General features: G+C 41.1%; 1 protein-coding gene across 2 annotated transcripts in view; it reads right to left on the reverse strand.

The window, feature by feature from the left end:
- SLC41A2 (solute carrier family 41 member 2) overlaps positions 1-18,054 on the reverse strand; it is an 89,315-nt gene that overhangs the window by 39,860 nt on the left and 31,401 nt on the right. For both annotated transcript variants that reach the window (XM_036019516.1, XM_028532871.2), the window contains exons 5-7: positions 16,321-16,465; positions 14,463-14,609; positions 3,834-3,981 (exon numbers count right to left, since the gene is read on the reverse strand). In XM_036019516.1, coding sequence (XP_035875409.1) covers positions 3,834-3,981; positions 14,463-14,609; positions 16,321-16,465 — 440 coding nt within the window. The remainder of the gene's footprint in view (positions 1-3,833; positions 3,982-14,462; positions 14,610-16,320; positions 16,466-18,054) is intronic.

Consider the following 18,054-nt stretch of genomic DNA (forward strand, 5'->3'; position numbering starts at 1 on the left):
GATTACTGGTGATGGCCATTCTGAGATGTGAGATGGTATTTCACTGTGGTTTTAATTTGCATTTCTCTGATGATTAGTGATGTTGAGCATCTTTTCACATGCCTATTGGCCATCTCTATGTCCTTTTGGAGAAGTGTCTATTCAGGTCCTCTGCCCATTTTTTAATTGGGTTGTTTGGTTTTTTGGTGTTGAGTTTTGTAAATACTTTATAAATTTTGGATATTAACTCCTTATCAGATGTATCGGCAAATATGTTCTCCTATTCTGTGGGTTGTCTTTTTATTTTGCTGATGATTTATTTTTGCTGTGCAAAAACTTTTTATTTTGATATAGTCCCATTTGTTTATTTTTTCTTTTGTTTCCCTTGCCTGGGGAGATATCTGATAAAACATTTCTATGAGCAATATCCGAGATATTGATGCCTATATTTTCTTCTAGGATTTTTATGGTTTTGGGTCTAACAGTTAAGTCTCACATTGTCCAAGATGTTTCTTAAGTTCTCCCCATCTTTTTAAATTCTTTTTTTCATTTTTAAAAAGATTTTATTTATTCATTTTTAGAGAGACAGGGAAGGAAGGAGAAAGAGAGGATGAGAAACATCAATGTGTGGTTGCCTCTCGTGTGTCCTCTACTGGGGACCTGGCCCACAATCCAGGCATGTGCCCTGACTGGGAATCGAACTGGTGACCCTGTGGTTCACAGGCCAGTGCTCAATCCACTGAGCCACACCAGCCAGGGCTATAAGTTCTTTGTTCTTTTTGCTGCTCTGCCTGGGTGTGTTTTTCTACCTCGTCTTCGAAAATACTGATTTGATCCTCTGCTTCATCTAACCTACTTATTCCTTCCTTTATCTCACATATTGCGTTCTTTCTTTCTGACTGGTCCTTTTTTATGGCTTCTACATCTTTTTTCATGCTGTGGAGTATCCTTATAACCATCATTCTAAACTCTGATAAATTGCTTGCCTCCATTTCCTCTAGCTCTTCTGGAGAATTCTCTTGTTCTTTCATTTGGGGTGTGTTTCTTTGTCTTCCCATTTTGGCTGATGCCTTGCGTTTCCCATCTCCGATGTTAAACTGCTCAGTCGGTGAACTGCTCTGTTGCTCATCCAACCGAGCTGTGACCAGCAGCCTGGCTCAAACCCCACAGGGTGCTTCTCACCCTGTCTCGTCACCTCAGTCCCTTCAAATTCTCTCCCCCCCCCATCCTGACAACCTCATTATCAGCTTTGGTGAAATATTTAGGGTTCACTTTATTATGACAACAGGATCATACTTCACAACTGAGCCACACGGCATAGGATTAGATTTCCTCACTTGTCCTTTTTGCTTTGTCTCATGGTCTTCTTCTGTTTTGGTTTCTTTTTTCTTTTTTAGCTACTTAGTACTAATTCCGCCTCAGACTTGCAGCAAGGTTAATGAAATGCCTGTGACCACAGTCAAACTTCTCAGGCAGGTCATCAATCAATTCCATTTTTTTTCCTGGAGACATCCCTCGTGAAGTCCCTGCTCTCCTGCGCACCTGGCCAGTGGCCCACTCTGCCTGGTGCGCAGCTGTCATCCCTCCTCCCCCTCCAGTCTCCCCGCCCTGAGTCTCGGTCTATGCACAGCGACCCGTCCCAGGGTCCCAGGGAGGACTGCTGCCGGAGTCCTCCGGGAAAAAAAAAACTGTCCACATGACAGAAAAATGAGCCCTATGCCATCCTGATTCCTATGGTGTTGGAGCTCCTCAGCGTGATAAAACTGTCTTTTATCAGTTTTTACAGGAAAGGGTATACCGGAAGCCAATGTTTTGAAATCCTGCATTTCTGAAAACTCCCTGAGTCTGTCCTTACATTTGGTCGATACTGCGACCATATTTTATGTTCAAGATAATTTCCCCTCAGACTTCTGAAGGGACCACTGCTGGTGTTGCTATTAGATATCATTCTGATTCCCAGGACTTTATACTCTGGAAGTCTGGGGGGTTTACGATAACATGCTTTGATTTGGGTCCGTCCTACTCCGATTCATCGTGCCGGGTCCTCAGCGGGCCCTTCCAATCTGGAAGCCCATGACCTTCGGCCCCGGGGAATTTTCTTCTGTTATTTCTTTGATAATTTCCTCTCCGCATTATTTGCCTCCAGTTGTCCACCTCTCGGCTCTCTGTTCTGCTTTCTAGGATGGTTCCTCAACCCTGTTGTCTAACTGTTCTACTGGATTTTTTGTTTCTGCTATTTGTATATTCTTAAATTGCAAGAGCTCTTCCTAGTTTTTTTTTTCAGTCCTCCTTACTAAAGCCTTCTGTTCTTACAGAACTGTGGATGCCATAGCTTCTTTTACTTCTCCGATGACACTGGGGATAGTTTTTTGAGGTTTTTCAACTATCTCTGGACTTTCTTGGAGTGCCTTTTCTTTTTTGTCTCTGCCTTTCACGTTAGACCCCGCAATCAAATGTCTGGTGATCTGTTACCATCCGCCTCCTTCAGGGGCACTGCAAAGCACACTGGGAGCCCTCCGTGCACCTGCACAGAGCTGGTCAGCAGGTGGGCCGCACTGAACAAGGGTCAGATGCGAATGCCAGCTCCTTCACGAAAAGACCCACAAGGGTCAGTGCATGCAGGTTTTTCTGTGGCGCTGAAGACTCTCCCCAGAAAGACATTACCTAATTTTTTGCCTGGGGGTAGAAGCCTGACTGCCAGCCATGTACACCTAACTCGTGCAGGGGTTTCTGCACTTAGGGCCTCTCTGATTTAGTCTCTCCAGAGTAATCCTGCTAAGGTGGGAGGGGCAGTTACCTGGGTGGTCAAACTAGAGAAATGGCGTTTGGGGTCTAATTGCTTCCTACATACACTTTCAACCAACCTTCATTTCTGCTTTCAGAAGTATTTCAGGCCTCTCATCCCTCCACCTTTCAAGTTTCTGAGGCTCAGATGGTGCGCTTCCCAGGGGTGCTCCCTGCTCTGCAGGCGCCTGGGTTTTAGCTTTTTTCACTGTGCTGACAACCAGCCACCTGATTGCTATCTTAGGAATGTCTGGCCTGCTGTTCTCTCTGCTCTCCTTCTTTATAGCTTTTTATCCTTTTACTGTCACTTCAGTAGTTTCAGGAAGGAAGACGAACACTTGTCAATCTACTCCAGGTTTAACAGGAAACTCACACTCGCTTCTACCTTACTCTTTTCACCAAATGTATCACAAACACCCTTCCACATCAACAGAGACATGACAGCGTTCATTTTTAACGGCTCACTGATGTTCCATCCTGTGGCTGCGCCACACTTTGTTTGATCGGCACCTGGTTGCTAGGCCTCCCAGGTGTTCTCTTTCATGAAATACTCCTCTGTGATTAGGATCCTTGTAACTAAACCTGTTGTGTCTACCCTTAATTATATCCTTAAGTCCCGTCACATCCTGTCAGAGTGGAAGTTGTCAAACGGTATGCACATTCCTTAGGCCTTCTGACAGCTAGCGATCTGAGCAATTTACTATGAAACACAAGTGATGTCCTCGTCAGGCTCTCACACACACACACACACATACCCCCCAGTAAATTTCACTCAACAATCGGTTAAAGATTTGGTTGGAAAGAAGTGTGAAACTGGTAGCCAAGTGAGGTGCTGTACATCTACTGATTTCAGTAATTCCCATCACTTATATCCATTATTACCTGGGATAACAAGAACTGGATACATACTATAACTGCTCCATGAACTAAAAACAGAAACTGATCCATAATATAATTGATCCATGAAATTGAAGTGTTTTAATATACACACAGATGCATGCACGTGGACTGCAAACACACATACACACATGTGCACGTGCACACACACACACACACACTTGAATACTAACCTACTTACAACCATGGCGGTTATGACCGGCTCCCAGCCCGAGTGCAGAACGGTCCTCGTGGCTGGATGTTTGGCCGCTACGACAATCCAGATGGGAGTGAGAGCCAAGAAAAAGACGCCAACTAATGGAGAAACATAGTAATAGGTCTCTGAAATGAAAAAAAAAGAGAGAATATTTTGATTTCTGTTCTGTGTAGCAAATGAAAATCTTAAAAATTTACCAGAAGATATATTATCAAACATATTCACATGCTATTTATTTTCTAAAACTTTCACACAAATTTAAACTATAGATAAGGTAAAAATATTAATGTACCTGTAAACTAATACATTGATTCAACAAACATTGATTGAAACAGCTAGGCAACCTAGATGGGAATGGCAATAATAATAACAAGAACAACAGTAAAAAAAGCTAACATTTATTTCACTCCTACTATTTACCAAGCACTGTGCTAAATGCGTTATATTCATCAACTCACTTAACTGTCGTCACAAGGATGAGATAGATACTCTCGTTTCTATTCAATGCAGAAGCTGGGCTTAGTAGTTTATAGGGTAGAAAACTGGAAAAGAGGGAGCTACCATAGAAAGAGCTGGAGAACTAAATATCAAGTTATAGTATGAACTCCACAAGACTAAGCCAAGAATAATTGGGGATTTGTAAACTCCCCAGTTATGAAAAATTCTCAGAGTTTAATAAAGGGCTAAAAGCCACTCAAGACCTAACCCCCTAGCGAGAGGAGTCTTTGAACACTGAGCGCATTGGGCAGACCGGCAAAGGGTCGGGCCTGAGCAGCAAAGCCTGCTCTCGCATGAGGTCTGCTGTGCATCTGCCCCAGTCCACCTGGAACCGAGCCTTGGGACGCTCCAGCTAATCCACAAATAACAACCTACAAGCACAAAGTCCAACACTTTGTAAAGAAAACAAAATTGAGCACTTAACAATATTGCATTCACAATGTCAACCACCTAACCAAAGATTATTTTTAAGAATTCAGGATAATATTTGGTAGCATTTACAAACTTTGTCAAACACGCTGAGACATTCTACTTACGTTAGACATTTCACCCATATCACAAAAGTATCCAAGTACTTAAAATAATATTTATAAAGTTAATAAATTAAATGAACAAATGTAGTGAGTCTTAAGTTTTCATAAATATTCATATAATATATACAAATTTGGCAAGATTTCTATTTAAAAATCACAAGAATAAATCAATTGCTAAATTATACATTTAAAAGTGGAATTAGCCCTGGCCATTGTGGCTCAGTAGATTTAGCGCCAGCCTGTGAGCTGGAAGGTCGCAGGTTCAGTTCCCTGTCAGGGCAACATGCCCGGGTTGCGGGCCAGGTCCCCAGTTGGGGGCATGTGAGAGGCAACCAGTTAATGTTTCTTTCCCTTTCTTTCTCCCTCCCTCACCCTCTCTCTGAAAATAAATAAAATCCAAAACAAATAAAAATGGAATTAAAAGACTGACACATACTCCATTGGGCTAAGCACAAGTATACAAAAAAAATGTACTGCCTCATTAGCATAAAACCATTAACACCAGGAGTCAAATTCTCAAATATTTTTATACCTAATTCTAAATCTCCCTTGGGTTAAAAATTGCCTGTGTCTTCATGAAACAATTACATTGTTCCTGGATATTTTGGTAATATTATTTTAACTGATTAAGGTTTCATTATTTTCAAAGATTTCAGCCAGGGCATTCTGGATTCTTCTCAATGTCTCTTAACACTTATTTTGTATAGAGGAGACTTCATAACTTAAAGACAGTTGATCTCCTAGTCCTTGTAGCGTTCAGCCTTAGATTTAAGTTCAATATTACTATATTTTTTTGACATCTCACTCTGGCTGGTGTGACTCAGTGGATTGAGCACCAGACTGCAAACCAAGGGGTCACTGGTTCGATTCCCAGTCAGGGCACATGCCAGGGTTGCGGGCCAGGTCCCCCACTGGGGGGCACTTGGGGAGCAACCACACATTGACATTTCTGTCTTTCTCTTTCTCCCTCCCTTCCCCTCTCTAAAAATAAATGAATAAAATCTTTAAAAAATAAATTTTTCTGACATCTCACAAAATTCTTCAACCCTACTCTTACTCCTGTCCCTGACTGTAGTTTGTATTTCTTCATCTTCCTAAGGTATTTGCAGATCTCACATATGACTAAAGATGTTTGAAACAGATAAAAATTCAAATTTTTTCTAATCACATAGAAATAATTACTGTAGATAGTAAATGAATATTCAAACTTTATTATCATGATTTTATCTGATATGCTATCACATCTTCAAATAATTATACTAGTAGAATTCATTTAACTATTTTCTTCCATTTAAAGGGCTTTAATGCTACATATAGTATCATTTTCTCTATGATTTTTTAAAAAATGAAAAGACCTTTATTGAATGGATTCTAATTCTCCTTTTTAAACCACTGGACAAGGATAAACAACGTCCTAATTAGAAAGTATCCTTACCTCCTAAAACAGCTAAGGTTGCCAACAATCTCTTTACAGGATTAAACAGAAAACTAAAAGCATTAAGATCCATTAAACACAAATGAAAAGAACTATTCTGCTAGGTCAGATCATCTCAGAATTTCATTTTCAGGTCAAGAGAGGAGCACCATGCCAGGCTTTTAAGTTATTCTCAACATCAAATCTCTGGAAGGTCATCTGAAGTTGAAAAAAAAAAAAAAAAGCACCCACCATCTCAACCCAAGAATCACTGCTCTGAATTTTCAAAGAGAAGAAAAAATTTCTCAGGAATGAAACTAAAAATAATAAGTGTACAGTTCCTCAAAAACTGAAACAGAGTTTTTAAACACTAAAAAAAAGAAAGTGGGAAAACCATGGTAAAAATAAAAGTATCTAAAATGATTTACTGTAAATGTGTTCTATTTCCATGTCCTAACAAAGCTAACATACCCGTGCCCACCAAATCAGACCATGTGTACAGCTGTACAGAACTCTCCTTCCTTTTCCCTGGGTGACTTCTAACCCGATGCTGGTAGCTAGGGAAAAATTACCAATACTGAAAAAGGGAAGCACTAAAACAGTCCTCTTTTTAGGATGTCCTTCTATGGATGTCATAAAGTTGAAGAATTACTTTTTAAAAATCACTAATGTGTGTGTGTGTATATATATATATATGTATATATATACACACACATATATACACAGACAACAGTATGGTGATTACCAGAGGGGAAGGAGGGGAGGAGGGAGGCAGAAGACAGTAAAGAGGGGGTAAATGGCGATGGAGGCTTGACTTAGGGTGGTGAACACACAATACAATATACAGATGATGTGTTATAGATTCGTACCCCTGAAACCTATATAATTTTATTATTAATCTATGTAACTCCAATTAATTCAATTTTTTTAAAAAAGAAAACCACTAATGATACAACCAGCAATGGGAAAGGGTCAGTTCACAGCCAACCTTTACCCAATTCTAGAAATTTCCCTACGATGCTTTCTCCTGCCTCTTTAATCCACCACCAATGGATTTCATGTATCTTCCTTATGTTTTCTCCTTTGATTCTAATGCAAAAAAGGAACTCAAAGCCCTGGCTGGCGTAGCTCAGTAGATTGAGCGCGGGCTGTGAACCAAAGTATCACAGGTTTGATTCCCAGCCAGGGTGCGTGCCTGGATTGTAGGCCACGGCCCCCAGCAACTGCACATTGATGTTTCTCTCTCTCTCTCTTTCTCCCTTCCTTCCCTCTCTAAAAAATAAATAAATAAATCTTTTTTTTAAAAAAAAAAGGAACTCAAAACTGCCACTCTCCAGAACATTTGCTCAATCCTTTGAAATTTTGCTTCTGGGCATGTCCTCAAAAACTTTGCTTAAATAAACTGTTGAAAAACTTTTTTTAAAAAGCTGGCCATAAATTTCTGCATTGACATGAAAACCTAAAAGAATGTCTTCCTTCTGAATGACATATGGAAATGACCCTAATCAAAATAATATTTTATACTAATGTCCAGGTATGTAAAAGGGTACTGTGGTAGGCTGAGTAACGGCCCTCAAAGACAGCCACATCCTAAGCCCCCAAATCTGTGAATGTTACCTTATACAGCGAATCCTTTCAAAGTCAAGGATTCTGCGATGGGGAGGTTATCCTGAATCGTTACGGTGAACCCTAAATGTAACCACAGGTGTGCTAGTAGGTCGGCAGTAGAAGGAGATCTGACTACAGAAGAGAAACCAATGCAACCACAGAACTCGGGACCGAGTAACATGGCTGCAAACCAAGGAAGGCTGGCAGCCCCCAGGAGATGGAAAAGGCAGAGGATGGGTTTTCCCCTGGAACCTCCAGAAGGAACCAGCCCTGCTGACACTTTTGATTTTAGCCGTGTATGTCCAAAGCATATCATTTTGGGCCGTGGCCTCCAGAAACAAGGTTTGTGATCATTTGTTGCAGTAGCAAGAGGAAACAACTACAGGTGGAGAAGTAAAACTTGGTGGGGCTTTGAGCCTCATTAATGCCTGTGCACCTTAGTGCAGATTCCATGATACACGTCAACTATGGACAAGTCAGGACGAATGCAGCTGAAGTGGTTCCACTGCTATGATTCCATTTAACCGCCAAACATAACTGCCATCCTTCTGATTCTCGGCTTCCATCTTTTATTCGATTGTTGGCGGCATTTTACAGCTACTGCTATGAAACTGCATCAATAGCATTTACGATTCCCACCCTAAATTCTTCTGACACATGGAACTGCTGCGTGTGACATCTTTGTATGTCAGCGGTTTCTGTGGAAACAACCAAATGGGGATTGGAAGTTGTAAACACTTTTTTAAACGCCCTGTGTAACAACCACCCGGACTTCCTCACTAAATTGACTTCTGGGAATCACTCTAAATGACGATGGTGCAGCACTGAAAAATGATGAAGAGTGACATGCATGGTAAACTCAGGCTCTACTCACATCGCCACGTCAAGGCGGTGACATTCTAGAGTGTCCTGTGAATAACCAGGTGGCACCCCCGTGAGTGTCCCTGGGGCTGAAGTAACAACCCGGGGCTGACTGTTGCCTCTATTACAGCTTCAATTAGCCACATTTTTAGGTTTTAAGGTTAACCTTGAAGAATGAGATTCAATCAACATTTTGCTTCTCAGAACTTGCCCAAAAAGAGAGAAGCTGATAATTTTCAAATCAATTAAGACCACGTACATAGGAGGATTATACAGCCATGTATATAAACAATTAAAAAAGAGTTTTCAAAATCTTAGCATTACGCAAGCAAGAAGAAAGAAAGAGACACCAGTCGTGCACACCTATTTCAGTTACTGGCCCAGCTTCAGATTTTTTTAATAGCTTTTAAAAATTGCTGCCTGTTTAGAGATCACTATATGAATGAATGAATGAATGCCTTTGCATTTTCTCTGCAAACCATACCAAAGCGTATCATAGTCCAGAACTTAGATTACTCTCTAAACTTTCTATTTCCTCTTCTATTTGAAATAGATTTTTTTAAAGCCCTGTGTTGCCATTTTAATTTTTCCATAGTGATACTAATCTCTAGAAGCTTTCTGCTAAGGCAAGATACCCTCGCAATATTTCCCTAGTACTAAGTCCTCATCAAAAGGATCATTTTTTGTTATAATCTTTTATGTTACCGGATAGATACCATGATACAATCATTCAGAGGGATATCAATCTTCTATTTTTCCATGCATCTACCACTTCCTGAATAACCTTCGCTCATATTAATTGGGTAGCTTTCAAAAGGAGTAAATCATTTGGTGAAGTGCAATTTACTTAATATCCACTATGGGGCGCTACAAAAAGAAATAAAACAGGTTTATCTTCAAGAAACTTACATCTTCACAAAGGAAAGCGCTACATTTACATAAAAAGCTATAATGACTGCCCAGATGTAAAGAATGCTTTAAGGGAAGTATTGATAAAGTGCTACGGGAATCCAGAGGAGGAAAGGATCACCTAAGATTGGGGAACTCTAAACATTTAACACTGAAAAATGCTGGTTCTGTGTAGCTTTCATGGAGTGGAGGGGACGACATAAGAAAGAAGAGAGAAAACCATAGGCTTGTATGAGAATCAGTAAATGAGTCCAGTTGGAGGAAATGGTACAAGGAAGAGAAGAGCAGGCTGGACCTTGAGAAGGTACGTTTCTGAGGACTCTGTTCATTAAGCAATAAAGACTTACTCAGGATGACTCCAAAAAATAAAGTCAATAGAAGTAAACAAAGCTCTTGGACTTGTTTGGTCTTTTTTTTTTTAAATAAGAACTAGAAAGGTGAGAAGGGGAAATATGTATTTACTTCAGATATCAGATATCGGCAAATTTTATCAGGACTAAAAGAAAGTCCACATGCCCTGGCTGGTGTGGCTCAGTGGACTGAATGCCGGCCTTTGAGCTGAAAGGTCGCCAGTTCGATTCCCAGTCAGGGCACATGCCTGAATTGTGGGCAAGTCCCTAGTTGGGGGTGTGTGAGAGGCCACCGATGGCTGTTTCTCTCGCACACTGATGTTTCTCTCCCTCTCATTCTCCCTCCCCTCCCCTCTATCTAGAAATAAATAAAATCTTTAAATAAATAAATAAAAGGCAGCACGTTGAATGAACAAGTGAGTCTTCAAAGCTAACATGTATCAAAGCTAACAGGACATGAGAGGAGCTTTTCTTTTTTTTTTTAATTTTTTAAAAGATTTTATTTATTTATTTTTAGGGAGGGAAGGGAGGGGGGGAGAGAGAGAGAGAGAGAGAGAGAGAGAGAGAGAGGGAGAGAAACATCAATGTGCGGTTGCTGGGGGTTATGGCCTGCAACCCAGGAATGTACCCTAGCTGGGAATCGAACCTGGGACACTTTGGTTCCCAGCCCGTGCTCAATCCACTGAGCTACGCCAGCTAGGGAGAGGAGCTTTTCCAAGTCATCTCTGAATATCTAAAATTCTAAGTGAGACTTTTCTCAACGTCCAGTTCTTTGAGAGCTGCATAACAATACATGGCCTCTGTTTGTAACCAAAGCCTACAGCTGTCCTGAAATCCTCGTTTTATCTCCAAAAACTGCTAATTATGTGTTTAACATAATTCAGGAATTAAACTTTGTTCTAAGAACTAGGCATCTCCGCAGGATGAATGAATGGGGTCTTGGACTTGAAAGGTGGCTGCTCCTAACCTTTGCATTCAGAACACCACCAACACAATACCAGGCTTACAACTGCCGATCTTACAAGGCCCCCTAGTGCTCACAATGCAGACTTTAGAAGTTCAAACACACTTCAGAAAAACCTTGAACCATTAAATCGACTGAGGAATCCATCGGTAGCTATGATTCTGAACCAATTCCACTCTGGGAGTGCACTTCTCAGCCACCAGCTGAGCATCCTAGCATTCAGCCTGGTTCTGACACTGTATGCGGGAAGGCAGCATCGGATTCCACAGGCCACACCCGGCAAGGAGGACAGGTTATTAGGACAAAAGATGTTCCCACTGTTCTTGGCGCTCAGAAAATGTCAAGGGCTTTGGGAGGCTGTGAGCCAGGAACCTTGAACAAAGACCAAATATATATGAGAAATGCATTGTGATCATCTGAATGACCAAATAGGCATTTCTTATAAATCACATCCTCACAGTAGCCCATTAAAAATATCTCTTCAGGGACATAAATGATACAGATGAAACATAAAAGATCCTGTTTTAATGAATTCATCGTGAGTTATTTTAAGCCAATTTTCAGAAGACAAGACCTAAAAAGTCTAAGTAAAATTTAATAATAAAATTATTTTTCAAAATTACGGTCTCTGACGTTAGCACTCCATTTCACTTTATTTCCTGATCCAGTTAAACTGCTAATGTATCATCTATAACACTCAGAAACTGAAACTTTACATGGCAACACATTATGATTAAGTCTTTTATAAGGACAGTTCAGCACTTGTGTAATTTAAAAAAAATAAAATTTGAAAAGCCACCACACATTATTTCCTTCTCAAGTTGATTTATCTTCTGGAATCTCATCATCAGGTCTGTATCATTATAACATTGTCCTATTTATTATAATAATGTTCTTCAATGGTCTTCTTTTTTTTTTTTCTTAACCTTTTTACGACTGTGGCTTTAACTAAGGAGACACCTGGTCCTCAGCAAGCGGCTGAGAAATGTGTTCAAGTGGCCGCATGGTCACTTAAGTACCCACATCTGCAATGAGATACCTCTCTTGTTTATGTATGTAAGGGAAGCCATCCCAGACCACTAGCTTCCCCCACCCCCTTTCCCATGCCCACCTCCATCCTCAGTGTTCCTGGCCAGACCCACAGAATTTCTGTCCCTTTAGGAAGAATCCTTTCACTCTCTTCTACTCTCCCCTTCTCCACTCTTCCATCTTCCTCCAAGTGGGAGAGACTCCCCTAATCAGGAAGACCAGGGAAAGGGGCACGAAGCATAGCTAACTCATCCCGTTCTCCTTGGGGATGCTGCCTAGTAACAACAGTCTCCCCTCCCCAACAGTAAGCAGCCTGGCCAGTGCGGGTGAGGACTCCAAGCTGTCCAGCTAGCTGCCTGGGAGTGAGTGGGTGAATGTGTTTAATTAACACAGTAGGAGAACTGCATTTAGTCACATTCTCTAACACCAGGTATAAGCTAGTGTTTCGATCCCTGACTTCAGCATCCATTTCTAAACTGTGTAATAATGTAGAGGAGAAAAGTATGACCAATTATCACCCAGGAATATACATTAGAGCAGATTATCCCGTTAGTAACTTAACTCTCATTTTCTGTGTTTTTATTGACGAGGAGACAAAGGAATTGAGGATTATCCTGCATAGACTTCAGTTTGTATCATTCCTTGTACATTCCACAGCAACGAAAAAACACGAGACCTACGTGTTTTTCACGTAGACCGGAACAAGGTCTGGCATGTGGGCCATTGATTGTTTATTGTCCTTACTTCAAGTGGAAACATACAACCTTCTAAAGGAGAAAAATATGCCTCGAACGTATGCATCAAATCTTATCAAATATTGTTTGGAGCTCAGAGGGAGTGGGTCTGAATAGGTGAATCTGTGTGTGGGTTCCTGAGAAGGAACTGCTTGGGGCTCCCGCAGTTTCTTCCACCGATTCAATCCTCGCTGGTTTTTGCAGCCAGAAGTTGTGGGGACTTATCTTCCTGAGCTGGGGGGCCTGGTGTGGGTCTGGGACTCCCCGCTCCCAAGACATCCCTCCTGACTTTTTATCCCTGTGGGTGTTGGACCAGCCTGTTCTGAGTCTGTGGCCCGCCTACCAGTCTGGGTGGATGTGGTTCCTGACGACTAATTCCATAGTTGTCAGACTTCCATTCGGCTCAGTTTCTGACGTTCCTGAGTGATGGATGTTCTATACCTTAGCTGTAACTCTGATGTGGTGGGGTGAAGAAGTGAGCCATGGCTGCCTACATCGCCATCTTGACCGGCAGTCCCCGAGTATTGTTATGCCACTCATTAAATGACTCAGGTAATTTTATATACTATAGGAAGTCTCCCTTGATGTCTCCAAAAGTAGTAGATAATTTCTGTCTTCATTAAGTTAAAACCCTTTCTTTTTTTTTAAAGATTTTATTTATTTATTTTTAGAGAGGGAAGGGAGGGAGAAACAGAGAGAGAGAAACATCAATGTGCGGTTGCTGGGGATCATCAGCAACCCAGGCATGTGCCCTGACTGGGAATCAAACCTGCGACACTTTGGTTCGCAACCCGCACTCAATCCACTGAGCTACACCAGCCGGGGCAAACCCCTTTCTTTAGTTTGAAAACATTTATCTCCGACTCTTCTTCAAACCAAATGTACTTTCAATTTACTGTAAAATATACCATAAATCTGTATAGAATCTGTGAAAATATATAATGATACATGAATAAATGCTTCTGGTTTGCCATATAAACCATCTCTTTTTTTCCTTGTATTACTGTGGGTATCTGTTTTAATTTTAAAAAATTTGGCATCTAAAAAAAATGAACCACAACCGTTAGCACTAAATCAATTCTCATGAATCATAGTCATTTACATTGATAGTAGCCCCAGACTATAAATCTGTAGTAAAACAATTCACTCGATTCTATAAATATCACTGTCATCAGGAATCACATCTATAAGGTGACTCCAACGTCACATAACATTCAGGTTAAAGTTCATGGTGATTTTTTTTTCTTGTTAATTGCCACTCTGGTATTTGATTGGGGAAAAATCACTAAGTTTCAAGCCTCACCATAACCTTATGTCCCGGGACAGTAGTCCAGGGCACAGATCAGGACACTGGGTGGACTCCTTGCTGGCTACACATTTAGAGGAAAGGGCAGAAGTCACAGAACATGACAGACCATGTTCAACCTTCCTACCAGTAGTGGGGAGCATATGTAACCTGTATGATCCTCAGTTTTCTCACCTGGAACTAGAAATGATAAATCTTATAGAGTTTTAAACTCTAAGAAGAAAGTATATGACAACCATAATACATAGAAGGTATACAACAAATGGCAGTTATTGTCCTAATCCGTCTCACCCACAGTTCTATTTCAGATGACGGCCACCACAGGTTCATGGCATTGTTATCATAATATTTCCTTAAAGGGACTCAAGGACATATTATATTTAGTTTCAAGTCAACTTACCAAGACAGGAGTACAAGCCCTGACTTATCCAAGCTAATATGGCAAGTGTTATAAGGTCACCAAAACTAGCAGCAATGGGCGTGGCAACATTATCAGGGTTGATGCCCGTCTTCTTTGAACCAACGATAACGCCAACCATTATTATTCCTGGAAGAAAGAAAGTTGTTACTTTTATCCCATAATTTTAAAGACAACCGATCCCCCTAAACACTGAAATACACAGGCTGGACAAACAGCATTTCAATTCCAATTAGACTGCTTAGGCAAGCTGACACCAGCCAACGAAACATTCGACACTCGTGCCCAGCCAAATGCCTGTCAACAAAACCTCAGGGGGGCACTTCTCAAATAAGAGACTCGAGATATTTGATGTTGCATTTAGACACCTGAAAACTACTGTGAAATGACATTAATGCTGAGGTTCCAAATGTAGTGACTTGTAATGTGTATGTCTTAGATGTAACGTGCTTATGTGCATCAAACCCAAAGATTTTATTTGAACCTTCAAATAAAGCATGAAAATATCAAAGAAAGGTAAGTCACATTTATATGCATTGCAATTGGGAAGAACACCAATAAAAACAGATTTGTTTAACGTTGAGGTAGCCAGGAATGCTTGTTCCATTGTATTACGGAGAGTGTTAAAATACTAAGAGGAGGGAGGTAATTAAATTTTGGACAGGAGGTCAGAAGTTGTCTTTGTAAAAGACAGTCAGTCCCTCGATCCAAAGTTTTTGTCTAGGAACCTACAGCTGAAGACGAGAAGATCAAAATGGGACTCAGCGCTTAACACTTTTAAACCCCAACTTTCCTCAGTCACAGAAGTGGGAGGGAAATGATAACGTTTACATCTACACCTCACTGTATACATTTTCTCATGCCAGCCCTCACTAAAAGTATGCAGAGGACAGACAATTTAAGATTAGTTTTACTGGTGTGCCAGTCAAAAGTCAATATGGAAGCCCAAATATGGCTATAATAAAACAGGACTTCACAGCATTTGTAGATTGGAAATGACTCTACATGATTTTCTTCTAGCAAACCAGTGGAGTTTGTATTAGCAAATATTTAAAAATGATACTCCAGCTGAAAATTTCTAATATAGTTAATTTAAAAAAAATTCTGACTCTTTGAAATTCCATAGCCCACCACCTGCTATATTAAGCTTATGGTTACATTTGTATTGCCAGAGAGATACTGAAGAGTTTTCTTTGAAATCTGAAACTTTAAAAAATATCTACGGAGCCCTGACTGGTGTGGCTCAGCTGGTTGGGCACTGGCTCGCAAAGCAAAAGGTTGTCAGTTCGATTCCCAGTCAGGGCACACGCCTGGGTTGCAGACCAGTGGTCAGAGCACGTGCAAGAGGCAACCAATCAATGCATCAATGCTTCTCTCTCTCTTTCCCCCTCCTTTCCCCTCTCTCTAAAAATAAATACATAAAATCTTTGTCTTAAAAAGTTGAGGCAAAATAAAAAATTTCTGCAGAGAGACTGCTTTGGGAACTCAGAAGCCTAAGAACCCTTGCTGCTGAACTGGCAAGCCAGTAAATCCCCAGCATGATTTCCCGAAAGCGGTTTCCCAGTTAGGTTAACAGAAACAAGCGGCTCTCGGAGCTGTTCGCCTGGTCGTGTTTGGGAGCCGTACCAGCGCCCAGAAGGCCAGGAGGCAACTCAGAAAGCCTGTTCTGCACTAAGGTTTACATACAATAAGTGTAAATACTCCTGAAATAAGATATTTTAGAAGTTCGTACATGACTCTTTGATGTTCTTTTATTACAGACATGTGTCATTTAAATAGAAACGGGCCAAGCTGGGGAAATCGAAGACTGCACGCGCAGACAGTTGTGAAACGCACTCACCCTGCAGCAGCGACGCGATGAAGGCGGTGGCCACGCTGCTGGAGCACAGAAGAATGGAGTGGTCAAGGTAGTACTTGCCCTCCGGGATCCAGCCCAAAATAATGGCCGCCACGGCCGCCAGAAAGCCCACGACAGTTGCTTGAACCTAAAAAAAAATTTTTTTCATAAAATCCAACAGAATTATTCATCTCAAAAACACACTTTTTTTAGATCTGCTTATATAAATATGCATCTAAGAAGTCAAAAGAAAGTATTGCATATGGTCATTGAGCTGCCTTACCTTTTAGGGAAGCTGCTATACAGGGTCCGGCAGAAGTAACGCCTGCCTGCGTGTGGTTGCTAAGGTAATTGTATGGGTGTAATAATTTATAGTTTTAATCTGAACACTTCACCTGAAGTGTCATCTGGAGTGCTTGAGTGTGATTTGTTATATTACAGAATTACATGCTTATGATTTTGCAATAAAAGAATCTGTAATAAAAAAAGGGGTGTTATTTGTGCCGGGCCCTGTATTTTTAGTTGTAACATTCCCTGAGGCAGTGAGTGGGCTCTCCAGATGCACTGGTCTGGTGGCAGTAGGTAAGGAACCGGGGCCAGGAACCCATTCTTTAACAAGGAGTGACTTTGATGGTGCCATCCACAGACCATCTAAGGAAAGCACACAACCCACGAAATTGAAATCTGACCCTGGAGGCAGTGTTGGCAAGAGAATGGATTTTGTAATCCAGTGACAAGAGTCTGACTCCTGAATATAGCACTTAATCTTGTGGCAAATTATTCAGATTCATTCCTTCAACAACTATCAACTTAGCATCTCTTATGTATCAGGCACTGTGCTTGGCGTTGGGCTACAGCCGAGGTCAAAACAGATTCGGTCCCTGCCCTCAGGGAGCTTTTGGTCGGTGGGAGAGACAGACATTAAACCTTAAATATATAATCACAATCATGATTAATGGTATAGAAACTTTAGCTCCTAATCTGAGGAATGACAATGACAACATTGAATTTAAAAGGGTTATTTTGAGATGTAAATGCACTGCATTAATACATAAAATGTTTCCTACAGTAATGGCATAAAGCAATACTCAAAGAAAAACAACCCCAAACCCAGCAACTAAGAGTAACACTGGCTGGGCACTCTTAGAATTGTATTAGTAGAATGGCAAGACGAAAAGAAACCATTAAGGTCCCTTGGTTCGATTCCCAATCAGGGCACATGCTTGGGTTGCCAGCCAGGTCCCCAGTAGGGGGCGCACGAGAGGCAACCACACACTGCTGTTTTTCTCCCTCTCTTTCCTCTCTCCCTTCCCTCTCTAAAATTAAATAAAATCTCTTTTTTTTTTAAGAAAGAAACCCTTAAGGAATCATCTGATTTACTGATTCTTAACTGTCTTTGTCTCATGGACTCCTTTGACAATCTAACAAAAATTTTTATAGAGATACAGTATTTTGAGTAGGATTTCTGGGTGCTCACAGGCTTTCCGAAGCTAATCCATGTGCTGGAATCCAGGGCTCTGAGTTTAAAAAAAAACAACAAAAACTAATCCTGTCACACAGTAAATTGACAGAGGAGCCCGAAGAGCCAGGGCTGGTGAGTCCAGAAGCCTGGATTCCAGCCCCACAATCTTCCATCAGCTCCCGGTGATGTGCCCACAGGTTCAGAGCTCAGATGCAAGCTGTCAGCATCGCTCTGGCTGTACCCACTGCCAAACTAGGCCAGCATTTTCACACTGG

Source organism: Phyllostomus discolor, chromosome 2 (genome assembly GCF_004126475.2).
Source record: "Phyllostomus discolor isolate MPI-MPIP mPhyDis1 chromosome 2, mPhyDis1.pri.v3, whole genome shotgun sequence".
Taxonomy (NCBI): domain Eukaryota; kingdom Metazoa; phylum Chordata; class Mammalia; order Chiroptera; family Phyllostomidae; genus Phyllostomus; species Phyllostomus discolor.